At 37.4% G+C, this 12,407-nt stretch overlaps 1 protein-coding gene across 2 annotated transcripts in view; it reads right to left on the bottom strand.

The window, feature by feature from the left end:
* atrn (attractin) overlaps positions 1-12,407 on the bottom strand; it is a 101,172-nt gene that overhangs the window by 47,104 nt on the left and 41,661 nt on the right. Inside the window, exons 12-23 of one of the 2 annotated variants that reach the window (XM_081351788.1) lie at positions 7,372-7,592; positions 6,351-6,472; positions 6,075-6,231; positions 5,355-5,536; positions 4,978-5,197; positions 4,463-4,648; positions 3,995-4,243; positions 2,167-2,304; positions 1,978-2,071; positions 1,687-1,739; positions 1,344-1,438; positions 62-140 (exon numbers count right to left, since the gene is read on the bottom strand). In XM_081351788.1, coding sequence (XP_081207914.1) covers positions 62-140; positions 1,344-1,438; positions 1,687-1,739; positions 1,978-2,071; positions 2,167-2,304; positions 3,995-4,243; positions 4,463-4,648; positions 4,978-5,197; positions 5,355-5,536; positions 6,075-6,231; positions 6,351-6,472; positions 7,372-7,592 — 1,796 coding nt within the window. The remainder of the gene's footprint in view (positions 1-61; positions 141-1,343; positions 1,439-1,686; positions 1,740-1,977; positions 2,072-2,166; positions 2,305-3,994; positions 4,244-4,462; positions 4,649-4,977; positions 5,198-5,354; positions 5,537-6,074; positions 6,232-6,350; positions 6,473-7,371; positions 7,593-12,407) is intronic. The other variant, XM_081351789.1, reaches the window with a different exon arrangement.

Genomic DNA, 12,407 nt, shown 5'->3' with positions numbered 1-12,407 from the left:
GCTCACACAGTTCATTTATGATGTGTTCACAATGTTTAACACACTTGGGGGGGGTCCATACCTGCAAAGCTGGTTGCCCATGTGATGTTGAGGTTGAAGTTTTTTGAGGCATTAATGAACATGTCCAGGTCTCGATTTTGCTGCAAGAAATATCCAAAAGATATTCAGACAAAATAAATAATCGAATGTAATTTATTTCTGTGACGGCAAAGCTGAATTTTCAGCATCATTACTCCAGTCTTCAGTGTCACATGATCCTTCAGAAATTATTTTAATACGCTGATTTGGTGCTCAGGTAACATTTCTTCTTATTATTATTATTATCAATGTAGAAAACGTTTGTGCTGTTTAACATGTTTGTGGAAATGGTGAAACCTTTTACAGGATTCTTTGATGAACAGAAAGTGCAATGAACAGCATTTATTTGCATTTATTAAATATAAATCATTTGTAACATTATAAATGTCTTGCCTGTCACTTTTGATCAATGTAATGCATCCTTGACAAATAAAAGTATCAATTTTTTAAATCTTACCACAAATATTTGAGTGGTTTCTACAAAAATGTTAAGCAGCAAAAACTGTTTTCAACATTGATAATAATAAAAATAATAGTAAATGTTTCTTGAGCAGAAAATCATCATCAGAATGATTTCTGAAGGATTATGTGACACTGAAGACTGGAGTAATGATGCTGAAAATTCAGCTTTGATCACAGGAATAAATTACATTTATAGAATATATAGAATTTATAGAAAACAGTTAATTTAAATAGTAATAATATTTCACAATATTACTGTTTTTTTCTATATTTTTGATTAAACAAAAGCAGACTTGGTGAGCATAAGAGAAACAATCAACAACAAAAAAATATATATTTCCAAACTTGTGTAATATATAAAACATTTTGAGGGTAAATTTCCAGCAAAAATATCTACACTATCGTTGAAAAGTTGAGTCTGTAATTTTTTCTAAAAAAAAATATGTCTGCATTTATGTATGGGAGTAATACATATACATTTGCTGCATTCTGTTTCTACCCAATTCTAACTTAAGAACATGTCCTTGGTAAACCACCCATTTGATTTTTATCATATCCTCTGTTCAACATTGAAGTGCTGAATAAATAAATGAAAAACTTTATTGATAACAATAACACCAAAGGTACAACTCAACGTCACTCAAATTAGTTTTCCATTTGATCATATCAAGATCGTGTTCACAAATCAAGGTAAGATGTCGTTATCGATTTATTGACACCCAGTAGACCACGAATGTAAAACTATGGGGTAAAAAACATGCTTTTTGAACAGTGTTTTTTAAGTCTTAGTCAGCATAATGCACCTCATCCGGAGTTGCCACAAAGTTGATAGCAGTGTAGTACCGGTCATCTTCCTGTGACAAACTGAAGGTAAACTGGTAGTCTATCAGCAGAGTGTCTGTGTTGGAGGAATAACAATATAGTGTGTGTGAGAAAGAAGAAAAAGGATGAGATATAATATTGGAAAAGTATCACTCTGAGACATTAATATCTGGATATTTTCACAGATTGACTGAAACGTGCACATGTTTGCGGTTTCTGTCTGGATCAGTCATGTAAGGACAAAATGAGTAGTTCTGAAAATGACTAAATGACTCAAATAGCCACAATATGATGAGCCATCAGCCGCTGCACTGACATACTCACAGTAACACGTTCCTTTCAGAGGGTTGCCCTGGTAACGGTTCTCTACCTCACACCTGAGAGACAGAACGAAACAAGAGCTCAGAGTGAAAATGAATAGAATTAGAAGAAACAGAGTTTGATAGAGACAAGATGATAATATACTATCTGCCGTACATTTACAAAATTACTTCTAATGGCAGAGTGAAGAAAGCCTCCAGCGACTGAGGTGTGTGTGTGTGTGTGTGTGTGTGTGTGTGTGTGTGTGTGTGTGTGTGTGTGTGTGTGTGTGTGTGTGTGTGTGGGCACACTTACACATGGCAGCGGTCTCCTTTGATGCCCTTGGTGGTACAGAAGCACTTGCCACTGTTAGAGTTACACATGCTGGCATGGCCGTTGCACTTACATGCTGCAAATGAACAACAAAACACATACAGTTGAGTTCCTATCAAATGACCGACAACAGTCAACTGTATTTTGGCATGGGCTCGTGTTTAGACTTACGTTGACAGCTGCCCCCGTTTGTTGGATCACCATAGAAACCGGAGATGCAGCTCTCGCACTGTTTGCCCGTGGTGAGGTCCTCGCATCGCTCACACACACTCTCGTTGACACAAGAGCTGTGTCCGTTACACTGGCATGCTGCACGAGAGAGGAACAGACTGATTAAACAGAACAATTCAAAGAAAACAAGGATAATTCTATAAAGCACTATCCGAAGTCAAACTGAGATAAGAGTAGCTAGAAAGAGAGCCAGTGCAACACACATCTTTAAATCTTTGCACATCTTTAAAATTTTTTTTTGATGATTTAACCCTCTTTTTCGTTGTGACAGTGTCTCAGTCTACACTGCAGTGCATTGACACTGGTGTTTTAGGAAGCCAAACAATTAGGATCCAATGATAATAATAATAATAGTAGTAGTAATATTAAATTATTATTATTCCTATGACAGTAATAGCCATATATTGTAAAAAAAAAAAAAAAAAAAAAAAAAAAAAGAATATTTAGTAAGTATATTATTTTACTCCATGCTGTAGTAGCGAAATTGCAATACTTTTGTCCTAATTGCCCTTTTATTTTGATTGGAAACAGGTTTACAAACACGTCTTATTACAAATCTAGTAAAATACTGTTATCATCTTCCTACAACAATGTTGGAAATAATGTATATGTGAAAATAATGCCTAACTGCAAAGTTACTTATAGTAAGTAGAATGTCTAAAGTAGACCATCGAAATAAAGTATAACCACATGTTGATATTCATTCATACTAGGGCAGGACGATTAATCAAAGTAATCAAAACCAAAATTCAGAACCTCTAATCGATGTAATTTTCCCATGTTGTTTTTTTTTTTTTATCCTGTTAATACTTTCCCCTTAAAAACATACTGTAGTCACGTGACTCCACCCTGTCCAGTGGCATGGAAGCGTCATGAAGGCGAACTCAAAATAGACTCGAAGAGAGATCACTTTCGCTTGCGTCTTCACTAAACTGTCTCAATTGTATGTGTTTTAAGGCTTGCCAGTTTGAACATTCAAGCGATTTTAGACCATCGGATGTGTATCGTTATTTTGATAAACTGCGTTGATACATTGTGGCACATACAGACATGAAGATCGCGCACAGAGAAACATTCAGTTGCACAGAAACTCATTGTCAACGCTGTCCTGTGTTTTATCACCAAAGTAGCTTAGAAATTCAACAGTTAACCCACAACCTCACAATTAATAGAGATACGGTTTGACTAATTGACACACGCAATCGCTCTCTCATCAATGAATTCAAATAAATGTACTCATTGTGCTAATTTATCTGCACCTGATTCAGAACAATCAGAAATCTGTAAGAAATGTTACGACCTATAGATAAAATAACTGCTGAAAGTTAGCTGTTATGTCAGAGCAATAGCACTGTGTGCAGCGCCATGACATTTGATGTAGCTCTGCACAATCTCCGGCAATCCGAGTTTGAGTCCCGATTCAAGGTTCGGGTTTTCTCAAGACAACATCACTCTGTTCCCTTCAATTATTTTAAAATCAAAAAGATAAGAAATGCACTCTTTCATTAGAAAAAAAGATCCCACCTTTAATAGTTGAGCATATTTTCAGTACAAACCTTGTTAGTGAACTATGAGGGCAAAAATAAAATAAATAAAGCAAAAAAAAAAAAAAAATCGTTCATTATTCGTAATCGAGGTAAAATGTCCAATTACTCGAGATTTCGATTTTATGTCATATCGTCCAGCCCTACTTCATACATTCATGAGTTCGTTCAATCATAAACAACATTACAGAACAACTCCCTTACACAAGTCACATAAGTTTTACCTGGGCACTGGATGAAGGACCAGTTGAAGTTGCCCTCTAGTGGGCACAAGCTCACATTCATCATTGGCTGAGGGGCAGGAATGAGGGAGGGGCCTGAAGATGACGGAGCGTGGAACAGTGTTTGGATCGGACCGCGGTAAGAGCCCTCTATACACTGGCCCCGTCCTGTATTGCTGGGATCAGTGCACCACCCACAGCCAGGCTGGTCCAAACAGTAACCACAGGTCTTGTAGCCAGAGCAATTCTCCGCTACAATAAAAACACATACGTTTATCATGCAGTGCAAACATCTCAAAGTGAACCCTTGACAGTAGTGTCAAGTTATTGATCTGAATTGATTTTAAGTCAGTTGAAAAGACTGCTTTGTCCATATACACATGACGTGCTAATGTTCAATCTTCAATTTACAAAGTGGAAACAAGACACAGGCTGACAGGCATGAATCCACTGAATGAGAGCCAGACGTACGTGGGCAACTGTTCATGGTGTACCACTCCATGCACTGGCCGTAGGGGAAGGATGCCACATAAGCATTAGAGTCCACGCACTGCCTCATGTTACTGCACCACATGCACTCTGAGCTCCCACTGGTGCACTCACTACAGGAAGAGCGCAGGGCACAGGGCGTCCGACACTGCTTCACACTGTGGTTCGCTGAAAGAACAGAGAGAGAATGCAAGAAAGGTACAAGAGAGAGAACAAAACGGGATTGAATAAAAAAAGTCTTTTAAAGATTCTCATGTCAAATTATTTTTTAAATTATGGGTAATAAAAGGTTTTTCAATAACTGATGCCAATAGGCATAATATAATATAATATAATATAATATAATATAATATAATATAATATAATATAATATAATATAATATAATATAATATAATATAAGCAGAAATTGCATATACATTCCTGAAAAATAAAAAATAAAATTCTGTTTGACAATTTTTTCAGGTCAATGCTGTGTGTGTATGTGCATCTTTCTCACTTGGACGTTCACACAGACTCCCATTCACAGAGTTGACACAGGTCGCTGCCTTCAGTCCGTTGAAAGCGGGCTCAGCCAGGTACCCACAAAAACCAGCGTCACTGGGCTCGCCCGGCAACCACTGCAGCGTGGAGTTGGTGAAGGGGGACATATCCTCCCAGCACCAGTAGGACACATTGATCTTCCTCAGACCCACCCACGGGGTGATCAGTGCTTTTGACTGCGGCACACAGGACAAATCACATTTAATTCAGTTTAACATCTGAAGGGCTATATAAACGAAGCAGACTTGTGCCTCACAACCCTTAGGTGACAACGCCACGAAGAAACTACATGTGATGAAGACCAAAGACTATGAAAGTGTGCCACAAACTCACTTGCAATGATCTGTTGTGCATCTCTTTGAGGACAAACTGGACTTTCTTCTGTGTGGTGAGAGACGCCAGCACCGCCTGGTGACTACGACACCCCAGTTTAGCGTTGTCATACGAGTCCTTGGCTGTGATCAGCTTTAGACACGAATTCCCCACCAGGTGCCAACTCTCACCGCAGATATTCCCTAAAAAACAAACATGGTATAATTATCAGGGCTCCAGATTAACATATGAGCAGGGTTGGAAATTAACAGGGGCTTGGGGCAAAAATGACACCAAAATAATTCCTAAATGCCCACCAAATTAAGGATAAGGGGACAAAAAAAAATCCCTTGCATGATTAAACTAAATCTATTACGACTGTCGTGATTAAAGTAAAATGTGAAAACATGTTGAATGTGGCTCATATTAAAGATTTATTTTTACAAGCTGTTTTTTGCAGCGTTGAGCATTATAACCAATCACAAATATCTGTTGTGTCCATGAATGCAATGGCCAATCAGAGGATTAGATTAGTCATCAGTGATGAAGAAACCTGCTGAAAACGCTGGAGTTTTGTTCAGAGCACCGAGTTCTGCACTCTCGTGAATTCTCTCATCATAAATAACAAAGTGCAGATACAATGCAAGTAAGGTGTTCATTGTGCAGCACAGACAGATTCATTGATTATATTCGTTTTTGTGAGTCATATATGATTTGAATGTCAAAGGACCAGTTAATTACATTGCTCGTGTTCATTACCAGGCAGGGTAGTGCACTCTTGGTTTCTCATCTCCCACTGGCAGTTCTGATCTGTGGCACAACTTTTACAGCTGGTCCTCTTGCTGCACACAGAGGAGGGGTTATCCTTTGGACACGCCTCATACTCCATTATCCCCCCCTGCAGGCGGTACACAGATTAAACATGTCAGAGCAAAGACTTATAAATCCATCAACTGAATTTTTTTTTAAATTGATCACAGTCTCCAAGTCACAGTATATTAAAATGTTCATTCATACCTGGGAACTGGTGCAGTTACTATGACCAGAGACACAGAGCGTCGCACACCACTGGCAGCTGTTGGTGTTGGCTGTACAACTGTAGCAGTCTGAATATTGGTCACACTTTTCAGCATCTACATCTGAAAAACACAGATAAATTACTGCATACAATGCCTGTGGCGGTAACTGGGCATTTAGTAATCTGAAACAAGTTATACAAACTGCTAATCCTAAAGATAAATCTGTTGTAACTGCATCTGACAGGTCATTAAAGGTAGAACAAGTAACTTTTTTGTTCAAAATCAACAAAACGTAAATAATGAGTCAATATATCATAAATTCTTCTTCCAAAACATGTTTTTATCTTACCCTGATTCACTATGGTAAACCTGTTATGTTTTTATTTAAGACGTGCCAGGATGGTTTTTGGGGGAAATTGCATACACGTCACTCGCCTGTTCGTATCCGTTAAAAGAGAAAAGTTGCTTTGTCAAAAATAACTTTTCTATTTGAATATATTTTAAAATGTAATCTACTGTGACGGCAAAGCTGAATTTTCAGCCTCATTACTCCAGTCTTCAGAGTCACATGATCCTTCAGAAATCATTCGAATATGATGATTTGATGCTCAAGAAACATTTATTATTATCAATATTGAAAACACTAGAGCTGTCTAATATTGCTGTTCAAAATGACAGAATTTTTTTTTAACATTTTGTAACATTATAAATGTCTTTACTGTCACTTAAAAAAAAAAATCTATTTAATCTGTCATTGCTGAATAAAAGTATTAAATCACTTTAATAAAATCCTCCTGACTCCAACCTTTTGAACAGTAGTGTAAATAAAATGTTTTGGCATTTAAGCATAAGCCATAAAATCAAAATGTAAGATGAATCGAAACTCCCATCTCAGTGAAAACTACAGTGATCACAAATCCTATCTGTATCGCCACATAAAAATGATTGTAACTCAAACGCTGTTTGGAACTGTAATCCTGTCTAAATAGTTCAAAAGAGACACATGAAGTGTCACTTACACCCTCTGGGACTGCAGGTGTTTCTCAAGCTCTCTGTGTCATGTGGTGCCACTGCGTCCCAGGACATACAGGTGGAGGTAGAGGAGTTCCACACACACTGCAAGCCAGGTATAGCCGTCACACACTCCAGCCGCTCAGAGAAAGCAGCGCAGCTCGCAGGGGTGAACCTCAGCAAATCACTGAGCATCAGGCTGTTAAAGCCTCCATACACGTACATCACCCTGACACACACACAAAGAGAGACACAGATTAACCTCGCAGATATCTGAAAGCATGAGAGAGGACGGCGAGAGATGAGAGGGGAGAGAGATGAAGGGTGAGGAGGAAGAGGGCAGCATGAACGGGGAATAACAAAGGAATTTGGGAGAAGTGATGAATAAAGCACATGTGACCGACAAGTCAAACAGGAAAAGCTGTGTTGTGCCACAGATCCCCACAGAGGGGTCACTCAATGGTCACACCGGCACGGACAATGACGCTGGGAATCATGGGTAAGAATACAGATCACAGTGAGCTTACATCAAAATCTCACAGGAGAGTGCCACTTCTGTGAGAGTGTGTGCGACTGTGTAAATCTGTGCAGTTAAAAGACTGTTTGTTCAGCTGGCAATTTGAAGCACTAATATTGAGATGTGTTATTTATGGATAATTATTCAAATTACGACTTAATTTGACTAATCCGTACGGAAGGAGATTACAGGCAGATTTAAATATAGACTTATTCACATATTTACTGTGACAGAGTTCAAGTGCCACAGAAATAGAAACACTTTCAAAGAGGAATATTCAGGACTCAATACAACTTAAGCATCAGCGGCATGCTGTCAATTAGCTGAGGAAATCATTTCAACTGTTTGCAATAAAGCAAACAGCCTGTTTACAATTTGTATGGCACGTTAACAGAGGATTTAATAGCAAAAGTATACATATATTGCTCATATTTTGTTAAATCACTTAACTAAATTATTCAGTACAAATGATTAGCATACTAGTTGTACATCAGAGGTGGATTTGATTTTTAGTTAGATGAATATTTGGTTATGTGATACCCAAATGCAATCTGGCTATGTCCCTTCCTGATATTTTCACATGAAACATGGTTTCCCATAATACAGTATGTGTCCACATAGTCAGAACAGTTTTAGACATATTTTATTATATAATTTAAAGGTCCCATATTGTACACCTTTCTGAAGTTTTATTTTAGGTTTTGTTGTTCTTAAGAATATATATTTGTGGTATAAGTACCAAAAACCCTTCCAATATATTTTTACAGTTACAAATATATCTGCTTAGAGCAGGTCGATTTAGGCCTGTCTAATTAATATTCATGAGTCTCTCTCCTGTTGCTTTCTGAGTGACGCACGGCCAAGCCAACCACAGGTAACTAGGGTAATGTGTGCTGAAGCCTGCACTGGCTTAGTGATGCTTACAAGTAAGGTAAATAAAACACCTGTAATGATGGACATTGCTGAGGGAAATGTTATCCGGCCTTATATGTTCGAGCCAGATTCAGACCCAAAATTGGCGATGGCAGGAGACAAACAACTACCTCCTTACTTTCGGCGTATTATAATTACCATTACATCAATGCAGCATGCAGATTTAACATTAAAACTAATTTAAACTGTCTGTAAATAAACTCAAGACTTCTTTTTGTCAAATTCCAAAATATGTCTATTAATAGCTAGTTCTACACTGATTTTAAAACACTTAACTGCTTTATTACGTAACGTTAGCAGACAGACAACGAATGCAGTAAGCTATTTAACTATTGCTTTCCAACTGATACAGTAAGTTGACGTGCTACAATTTCTTATATGTTACTTTTTTCTGTAAAAGGTGTAACTTGTGGACGCGTACGCATATGTTCTCACAGAACGCGAAAACATATGTTGCAAAGGTAAACTTGTAAAACTATGAACTGTAGAGACTGCAGCATCTTTGATGAGTAGCTTCTTTAAAAAAAAACGGCATTGACCTGTTCCTGATTGACGAAGCAGTCACTTGTGAAATGTGCAGAACAGACGGTTAAGGTCGAACTAAATTGCTGTGCTGAATAAATAAACATTAGCCACTGTTCTCTTATATTAACGTGATGACTCCGTCTTCCAACCAGATGGAACTGGATAATATTCTGATCCAATCTGACTTCTGACCTGTAATGCTGCCTGAATCAGAATCATAAATCATACACTGTTCGCTCGTTGGCCAGAGGAGAACAGGCCCCCGACTGAGCCTGGGTTCTCAAAGTTTTTTTCTCCATTCTGCCACCTTGATGGAGTTTTGGTTCCTTGCCACTGTTTGCCTTGGCTTTTGGCTTGCTTAGTTGGGCACATTTAATATTTAACAATATCATTGATCTGCCTTACTTAAGGTGGACGATGATGCAATTTTTTTTCTAGAAACAAACTTTGTTGTATTATTTTCATGTTATCACTGTGAAGCTGCTTTGATACAATCTGTATTGTAAAAAGCGCTATTACCCAGGGGGCAAAGGGGGTTTAGCAGACATGGGCTGCTGTAAAAGGTTGTCATATAAAAATGAAATCTATGATGTCTGAGGATCACAACCTGGGTGGCCAACCCGGTCAACAAGCTGCTGGAAACTTGTAATTAGGGTCAAAACAATGCTACCTCAAATTCGGCTTTAACTCCCAGAATCACCCAAACATGCTAAAACAGTTTAATTATATTCATGAATCGTGAGCCATATCTCCCTGATACTTTATGCTAGAAACAAACTGAGCACACCTTTAGAAAGAGTGGAAGATAAGCTTTCATATGATGCCTTGTACATGTAATTAGAATGTAAGAGAAAACAATGCCTCTTAATTCATAGGTAGGCAAAAAAAAGAAAAAAATATTGAACATTCCATTTGTAATCGGTAGCATTCTTTTCCCTTTGTTGTTGTTACAATAAACAAATTACCATGTAAAGTTAACTTTTACTGGATGAAATCATATTTTGATTTTTTTTTACTAACCAGACAGTCCTCATGGCCCATAACACATTTAGAGGGAATTCAATTTCAAGCCTATAATAGCCTGTCAATTATTTACACAAAAACTAGTTAACGCTGCTGTGAGGGTGTTTCTAATAGCGCGGCTGTGACAAAGTTGACAACTTTCTTTCTTCCGACTGCCATTATTTTTTTACTCTTTTTGAAAGTTGTGAAAACACTGTTGTGGCGTTTTTCTTTTGCTATTTGAGCAAATTGGAACACAAAAATATATGTTTAATGTAGTCTTTCATTCACTGCTATAGAAGTTAACCCAACTATGATGCCTTACACTTCTGAGAAACCCAGAAATGTGAACAGGGTCAATAGGATGTGTCACATCACGTGATTTACTTGCCAAAAACTGTGATAGGCAATTTGGTAGTCCTATTTGTATTTTATGTCTATGGTCCTAGGGATAGTTCACCCAAAAAGGAAAATTAACCCATGATTTACTCACCCTGACGTCATCCTAGGTGTATATTACTTTCTTCTTTCAGAATAATACAATCAGAGTTATATTAAAAAGTGTCGTGGCTCTTCCAAGCTTTATAATGACAGTCAATGAGTATATTTTTCATCAAAGTGCATCTATCCATCATAAAAGTGCATCTGTCCATCATAAAAGTGCATCTGTCCATCATAAAAGTGCGTCTATCCATCATAAAAGTGCATGTGTCCATCATAAAAGTGTGTCTATCTATCATAAAAGTGTGTCTATCCATCATAGATGTACTTTTATGATGGATAGATGCACTTTTATGATGGATAGATGCACTTTTATGATGGATAGATGCACTTTTATGATGGACAGATGCACTTTAATGATGGATAGACGCACTTTTATGATGGACAGATGCACTTTTATGATGGATAGATGCACTTTTATGATGGACAGATGCACTTTAATGATGGATAGACGCACTTTTATGATGGACAGATGCTCTTTTATGATGGATAGATGCACCTTTATGATGGACAGATGCACTTTTATGATGGACAGATGCACTTTTATGATGGATAGATGCACTTTTATGATGGATAGATGTACTTTTATGATGGACAGATGCACTTTTATGATGGATAGACGCACTTTTATGATTGACACATGCACTTTTATGATGGATAGATGCACTTTTATGATGGATAGATGCACTTTTGTGATGGATAGATGCACTTTTATGATGGATAGATGCACTTTTATGATGGACAGATGCACTTTTATGATGGATAGACGCACTTTTATGATGGATAGATGCACTTTTATGATGGATAGATGCACTTTTATGATGGATAGATGCACTTTTATGATGGATAGATGCACTTTTGTGATGGATAGATGCACTTTTATGATGGATAGATGCACTTTTATGATGGATAGATGCACTTTTATGATGAATAGATGCACTTTTATGATGGACAGATGCACTTTTATGATGGATAGATGTACTTTTATGATGGATAGATATGCTTTTATGATGGACAGATGCACCTTTATGATGGATAGATGCACTTTTATGATGGACAGATGCACTTTAATGATGGATAGACGCACTTTTATGATGGACAGATGCTCTTTTATGATGGATAGATGCACTTTTATGATGGATAGATGCACCTTTATGATGGACACATGCACTTTTATGATGGATAGATGCACTTTTATGCTGGATAGATGCACTTTTGTGATGGATAGATGCACTTTTATGATGGATAGATGCACTTTTATGATGGACAGATGCACTTTTATGATGGATAGACGCACTTTTATGATGGATAGATGCACTTTTATGATGGATAGACGCACTTTTATGATGGATAGATGCACTTTTATGATGGACAGATGCACTTTTATGATGGATAGATGTACTTTTATGATGGATAGATGCACTTTTATGCTGGATAGATGCACTTTTGTGATGGATAGATGCACTTTTATGATGGATAGATGCACTTTTATGATGGACAGATGCACTTTTATGATGGATAGACGCACTTTTATGATGGATAGATGCACTTTTATGATGGATAGAC

This window comes from Scardinius erythrophthalmus, assembly GCF_964197995.2.
Source record: "Scardinius erythrophthalmus genome assembly, chromosome: 21".
NCBI classification, from domain to species: domain Eukaryota; kingdom Metazoa; phylum Chordata; class Actinopteri; order Cypriniformes; family Leuciscidae; genus Scardinius; species Scardinius erythrophthalmus.
Note: the sequence above shows the minus strand (reverse complement) of the source record. Positions and strands in the feature narration are given on the sequence as shown.